Genomic DNA, 6,850 nt, shown 5'->3' with positions numbered 1-6,850 from the left:
GGGATCCAGCCTGGAGCTCCCACAGCCCCTGGGGATCCAGGGATCCACCCTGGGGCTCCCACAGCCCTGGGGATCCAGCCTTGGCTCCAGACTGAGGCTGTTGTGAATTCCAGGCGGGTTCCCAAGGGATCTGTGGCAGCCCTGGGGCTCCTGCCGTGTTCCAGGGGGATCCCCTGCCCTGCCCAGAGGTGACCTGTTGTCCTGTGTGTCCTGCTGCAGGTGGGGGCTGACGGGCTGCTGAAGCTCAGCGGCTCCGCGCTCAACAACGAGTTCTTCACCTCGGCCGCCCAGGGCTGGAAGGAGCGGCTGGCAGAAGGTAAATCCTCCCCACCCCGAGCCCAGCAGGGTCTGGGGAATGCCTGGAGGCTGTTTCCTGGAGCACTGCAGGCTGCCCAGCCTTTGGAAGCAAAGGCAAGCCCGGAATTCCGGGACCTCAAGGTCAGAGACGCTGCAGAAGGAGTTCTCTGTTCAGCTTCAAATGTGGAATAGAGCAAATCTCTGGAAAAGATGAGGAAAGAAGGAAAAGTGTGTTTAAAACCCCTCTGAAATGACAGTGGAGCTGTGGCATTCCAGAGTCGTGGTACCTAAACAGAGACACTGCTGAGCTCAGGAGGGAAGGGGGGTTCTGTTCCCAGAGCTGGGCAGTGTCCTCAGCCAGGGTCAGTGTGGTGTCCTTGGAGATGTCAGTTTGGATATTTAGATGGGATATTAGGGAGAAATTCTTCCCTCTGAGAGTGGGGAGGCCCTGGCACAGGTTGCCCAGAGAAGCTGTGGCTGCCCCTCTATTCCCCCTCCTGTCAGGGGGTTGCAGAGCCAGAAGGTCCCTCCTGATTCCTCTTTTCTCCAGGCTGAGCCCCCCCAGCTCCCTCAGCCCCTCCTGCTGCTCCAGCCCCTTCCCAGCTCCCTTCCCTTCCCTGGACTGCCCCAATTCCCCCCTGGCAGGAACTGTGCTCCCAGGGGACACTCAGCTTCCCTTTGGGCAGATCTCAGTCGCTGCACAGAGAACAAACTCAGCGAGAATCTCTCACAATCCTGTTATTTGAGCGAATTGCCGAGAGTCCAACTGTGCAGTGATGGAAACATTCCATGACTGTGGATCCCTTTGGGGGATCCCCTCTCTGGTAACTGCAGTGACTCCTGTGCCTTCCCTCCCCTGCTGAAGAGCACACAGGGGGTGGTGTGGGAAGGAGACAAACCTTCAGGTCACCGTGGTGTCAGTGATGCCCTCGCAGGACCAGCACATCTCACACACCTCCACGGTCCTGAGCTGCTGTTGGGTTTGCTCTGAGGGCACAGGGGAACAGTTCTGGGCAGCCACAAACTGTGAGGGCTCTGGGCTGTGCCCGGTTCACCCACCTGGCTCTGACAACACTCCTCTGGCACCCGCAGGCGAGTTCACCCCCGAGATGCAGCTCCGGATCCGGCAGGAAATCGAAAAGGAGAAGAAGGTGGAGCTGTGGAAGGAGCACTTCTTCGAGAGCTACTACGGCCAGAGGTGAGAGCTCAGCCTGTGCCCGGGCCCTGCTGGGTGTCTGTCCATCCACAGGCACTGCTTTCCATTAGTCCTGGAACCTGAAGAGGGTCTCTGGCTTCACCTGCCTGCCAGGGAGCTGGGAAGGGCCAGAGGGATCCATCCAGAGGTGTTTGCTGCCCCAGTGCCTTGTGCTTTGCCCAGCCCTGTTCTCCTCAGGCAGGATGTCCTTGGGCTTCACCTTTTCCCACTCCTTTGAGCCACTCCTGTAGTTCTCCTGGTGCTGAGGCTCTGGAGGTCCTTGGAGTGTGGTGGCTGAGCGTGTCTCACCTCTGGTGTGCTGCCCACCTCTTCAATCCCACAGCTCCTGGTTAAACTCCCAATCCTGCCCGTCTTTTATCCTGTGTTTCCTCTTGGTTTAAGATTTTTCCACCCTCTGGGGCTGTGGAGGGGTTTCCAGGTTTCTGTGTGAGTTACTGAGAAACCTGGGAAGGAGCAGACACGTATAAATAACTGATAAGGGATTTCTTATCCTGCATTTCTGCTCGTTATCCGGATTTTCTGCTTGTCCTGTGCCTGCAAGTCCGTTTCCTTCCCATTAATCCAGGGTGTTTTAACCCTCCAGAGCATCTGGATTGTTTCTGTCATCCCATGGTCTGATGGGGATGCTGTGGGTGAGCCAGGGCTGGGCTGTGTGTAGGTACAAGCTGTGGTACCAACTACAGGAATACCCCAGGCTGGGGGTCCAGGTGACCTGGTGCCTTGGAAAGAGCTTTCCTCAGCCACCTGACCCAGGGCTCTGGGTGCTGAAAGGTGACAGCAGCCACAGTCTTGGAGTTTTAGGGGGACAGGGGACAGCAGGACAACATGGAGGGGACATGTGGAGTAGCAGGACCTCAGTTCCCTCCAGCTCCTGAGAGCTTCTCTGGTAGGAACCATTCCCAGGGTCTCATTGGGCCGGGCTTCCTCAGGCTCCATGGGGTTGTGTTTGGGGAAAAAACACAGAATTTAATGGTTCTTTGAGAGGGGTGGATGAAGTTAATCACCCTGGGAATTAGATTCCACGTTCCTCTGGAAAAAATGCCCCTTTTCCGTGTCCCTTCCTGCCAGAGTCACCGTGTGGGCCCAGGGCAGCCCCGGGCCGGGGGCTTGTTCCCACCCTGCACAGGAGTCTGTGGGGGCTGACACAGGGAATATTTACTGTGGGCCAAACCCTTTGGATTTGCAGCCTGGAAAATCAGTGTCTGGACAGGGACCTGGAGCTTCCTGGTGTCCCATTCAGGTGGTTTTAAACTTCGATACCGATTTCTGTTTTTCGTGTCAGAAGTAACAGCGTAGAAGGTTCTCAGAGCTGTGTCTCAGAGACATTTATTCGGGGTGTGGGGTGCAGAGGATGCTGCCCCTGTTTCCCCAAGGATCGTGTGTGGTTTTTGCACAGATGTTTTACCGACTGTGCCTCTGTTTCTGTGCCAGTTCTGGGCTGAGCCCCGAGGAGTCGGAGCGGCTGACGGCGCATCCCGAGGCAGAGCCCGCCCAGCCCCGGAGCAGCCCGGCAGCTCCACGCCGGGAGCACGGCCCCTCTGCCCCCGAGGCCAAGGCACAGCCAGCCCAGGAAGCACCAGCAGCGAAAAAAGGAGCAGAGGAAGGAAGAGAGGAGGCACCAAAGCCGGCCAAGCCCCCCGAGGCCTCGGCGAAGCCCGGCGACCGTTCTGTCCCCGTCAGAGAGAGAGTCCAAGGAGAATCCGTGCAGGAGAGACCCCAAAGTGCCGCCAGGCAGAAGCCAGAGGAAGAGAGGAAGCTCAGTGCAGCCAAGGAGGTGCCAGGGAACGAGGCTGTGGGTGCCCCCAGCAAACCAAAGAGCCCCGGGGCAGGGGAGGCAGCAGCCAAGGGGCAGAGCCCGGCGGGGGCTCCGGCCCCGCCTGAGGAGAAGCCCCCCGTGAGTGAGGACATGGAGGTCAGCGTGGAGCCCCACAAGAGGAAGGCAGAGAGCCCCGAGGAAGCTCCAGCCACCCCTGAGAAGAAGCCCCGGGTGGTGGAGCCCTGCAGGCACCACCAGGCCTTTCGGGGCCAGCCCCAGCCCTTTCCTGGCGCCGGGACCCCCGTGCCACGAGTGCCCCCCCTCAAGGTAATCTTGGGATCCCAGAGGGGTTTGGGTGGGAAGGGACCTTAAAAAACTCATCTCATTCCAGCCCTTGCCGTGGGCAGGGGCAGCTTCCACTGTCCCGGGTGCCAGGGTGGAAACCAGGGGAGCTGCAGAGGGGCTGCAAGGCTGTGAGGGCAGAGCAGGGGTGCAGAGAGCCTTGGGGGTGTGGGAGGTCCAGCTCCAGAAGGAATTCCAGCTCCAGAAGGAATTCCAGCTCCAGAAGGAATGCCATCCATGGCTTCCTGAGAGCCAGTCCAGACACTCAGTGACTCCTGTGTCTGGAACAGGCACCAGCTGAGGAGCAGGGAAAGAGCATCTGGGGGAACAGCTCAGTTCCAGAGGCCCTTGGGCTGCCCAGTCTTCCCAAGAACCCACCTGGGAGAGGAAATGGGCAGTTGGTCACTGCTGGGACGGGCAGGACAGAAACATTCCAGGCTTTGCCCCTCGGGTTTGGGAGCCAGGTCATAGGACCAGGCACCTGCTGCTGGACCTGCTGGTTTGGGGCCTTGGGCAGAAGCTGTAAATGGGAAACTGCTTAATTCCTGCATTTCTGTGTGTCCCAGGAATTCTACTCCCCTATATCAGTATCCTTGATGTGCTGGGAGGCTGCAAACTCAGAACTTTAAAAGCAGATCATTATTCTCCCCATGTCCCTCAGTACAGCACCGAGGCAGGAAAGCAGCAATGGAATTGTCAGTGACACAGGATTGGGGTCCATAGAGACCTGGAATAGCATCCAGGAGGGCTGGATGGGCTGCCAGGGAAATAAAGGGGTTGGATTTAACAGGGTGAGTTGAAGGGGACTGCAAGAGGTGACTGCAAAAGCAGGAGAACGTGGGGACAGATCTGTCATTCCCAAAAGAGAGAGAGAAGTGGTGAAGTGGCTGCTCAGAGCTCAGTGGGACTCAGGGAGGTTTTGTGGATACGGAAAACAAATGTAACCTCAAATAAACCCCCTGAGGTCCCTGCAGGGGGGACAGGGGAGCACCCAGGGCACTGCAGGGCTCAGCTGGAAAGAGCAAACCTAGAGAAAGTCAACTGGGACACTGAGGGAATGTTTGGGAAGAAAGGACTGAAATATTGGCATTTAATCTCCAGGTGGAGGGATTATTATGGTTTGTACAAAGACACCGAGGGGACGAGCGGTGTGTGTGCAGGGGGAAGAGCAGGATGGTGACACCAACCTTCCAAAGGGCAGAAATTCCATGGGAATGAAGTGTGGAACAGAGGAAGGGCCGACAGGTGTGGAACAGCCCCGCAGGGAGGAGCTGGGTGGGCCCTGGGTGATGGTGTCTGATGGTTCTGGCTGTGACTGTGAGGGACGAGCTCCACCCTGAGCCACTGGGACTGTACTGCACTTACACTGGGGGTGAGATCCCAGGGTCCTACACCTCTCCTGGTACTTATTTGGAGAGGAGGGATTTCTCCAAAGGGGTTTCCCCAAAACTACAACTAGTTCTCTAAGGCTAAACCGCCAGCCCTGAAACCCTCAGCCCACGGGTGGGACCCTCCCCGTGTCTCAGCCGCGCTTTTTGCTCTGCTCTGTTGCAGATCCCCGTCTCCAGGATCTCCCCGATGCCATTTCCTGCGGGCCAGGTCTCTCCCAGGGCACGTTTCCCCCTCTCCCTCGCCAGTCCGGGCAGGACAGGGGCCAGGACCTTGGCCGACATCAAGGCGAGAGCCCAGCAGGCCAAGGCTCAGAGGGCAGCGGCCGCCGCCGCCGCCGCCAGCGCCGCCGCCGCCGCCTCGGCCGGGGGGGCCGTGCCGGGGCCCGGCCCGGGCGGGGGGAACACCCAAACTGGAACGGCGGGAAACCCACTGGAACTGGCAGGAACTGGAGGCGGGGGAGGTTCGAGAAGGTTTCTTCCCCGTTCCCAGCTGGAGAGCCCGGCGGCGGAGCAGGGAGCTCCTGGCCATCCTCCTGGAGCACAACTACAGCCAAGGGCCCCCGGGCCCGGCTCCTCCTTCTCTGCAGCCCCGGCAGTGACGGTGACCCCGGGGACGGGATCCCCTTGCGCTGGGAGTGGGGACAGAGCAGGGATGGCCCCCTGTGCCCGCGGGGCTCCGGCGCTCGGGGACGGGCCCGGCTGCGGCACCAGCACGGGAGCACCCACGGCCTCGGGAGGGACCAGCTCTGAGGATTCCAAAAGCAAACCCCCTTCCCCTCTGGTGTCCTCACTTCCACCCACAGGCCCCGAGGCCCAGGCTGGAGCCGTGGGCGCCGCTGCCCCCGTCCCGCCCTGCGGCGCTTCCTCGGCAGCCCCCGGCCTTAAAACCCCCCCCAGAGCCAGCTCCAGTATTCCTGCCAACAACCCTTTGGTCACCCAGCTGCTTCAAGGCAAGAGCGTCCCCCTGGAGCAGATCCTGCCGAAGCCGCTCACCAAGGCAGAGGTGAGAGCGGTGCCCGTGGCCCCTCGGGAAGAGAAAGGGGCGGTGGCTCCTCCCGCCGCTCCCGGGAACGGTGCCGGGGCCGAGGCGGGCGACAGACCATCGGGTTTGCCCTCACAGCAGCTGGGGAAGGTCTTCTGCCAGAACAGGCCTCTGCCTCACATTCCAAGGACCTTCCCGCTGCCCTCGGGAAAGGAGCCCGGCCCTGAGCAGCAGCAGAGCCACGAGGCGCTGAGCAAGGCGACCCAGGAGCAGATCCTCCAGACCCTCATCAAGAGGGTGCAGAGGCAGAACTCGTTGCCCGTCCTTCAGCCCTCGCAGCTGAACCCCCCACACTCAGGTTTCCCGGCGGAAAGCAGCTCCACCAGCCAGAGGTTCATGCTGGGCTTCACGGGCAGGAGGACGTCCAGGCCTGCCATGTCCGGTCATTACCTGCTCAACGTCTCCACCTACGGCCGCGGCTCGGAGAGTTTGAGGAGAGGCTTCTCCTTGAACCCCGAGCTCCGCCTGGGGCTGAGCAGTCCCGCCGAGGGTCCCAGGGCAGAGTTTGGGGAGTGCGAGGAGGGGCCCGGCCGGGGCAGCAGCAGCAGCAGCGAGGAGGACGCGGACGACGAGAGCACCGGCGACGAACGGGAGCACTTGGGCGTCAAGGAGGAGTCTGGTCAGCGTGAGAGAGAGCGGGGGTCTCACAGCACCAGCCCCGCGGATCCCGGCTCCCTGAGGGTGAGGGCTGGGAAGGCCGAGGCCGGCGCTGGCACCAAGGAGAACCCTCCGGCGCTGGACGGCACCGCGCTGGCCCGAGACCTGCTGCAGGCGGCGCAGGAGCAGATGGCCCACGCCATGAGGGG

The 6,850-nt window shown here is 60.9% G+C and overlaps 1 protein-coding gene across 1 annotated transcript; it reads left to right on the top strand.

Moving 5' to 3' along the window:
- Positions 1 to 204: 204 nt before the first annotated feature.
- LOC113962973 (putative Polycomb group protein ASXL2) lies at positions 205 to 6,845 on the top strand (the record flags this gene model as incomplete). The annotated part of the gene is made up of 4 exons (XM_027673762.1): positions 205 to 316; positions 1,390 to 1,495; positions 2,945 to 3,596; positions 5,166 to 6,845. Coding segments are annotated over 4 exons (2,550 nt in total), but the record flags the coding sequence as incomplete, so codon positions are not given.
- Between the last annotated feature and the right edge of the window lie 5 nt (positions 6,846 to 6,850).

Source organism: Neopelma chrysocephalum, unplaced genomic scaffold, assembly GCF_003984885.1.
Source record: "Neopelma chrysocephalum unplaced genomic scaffold, ASM398488v2 Primary Assembly neopelma1_186457, whole genome shotgun sequence".
Lineage (NCBI taxonomy): Eukaryota > Metazoa > Chordata > Aves > Passeriformes > Pipridae > Neopelma > Neopelma chrysocephalum.
This window is presented reverse-complemented; position numbering and strand designations above follow the sequence as displayed.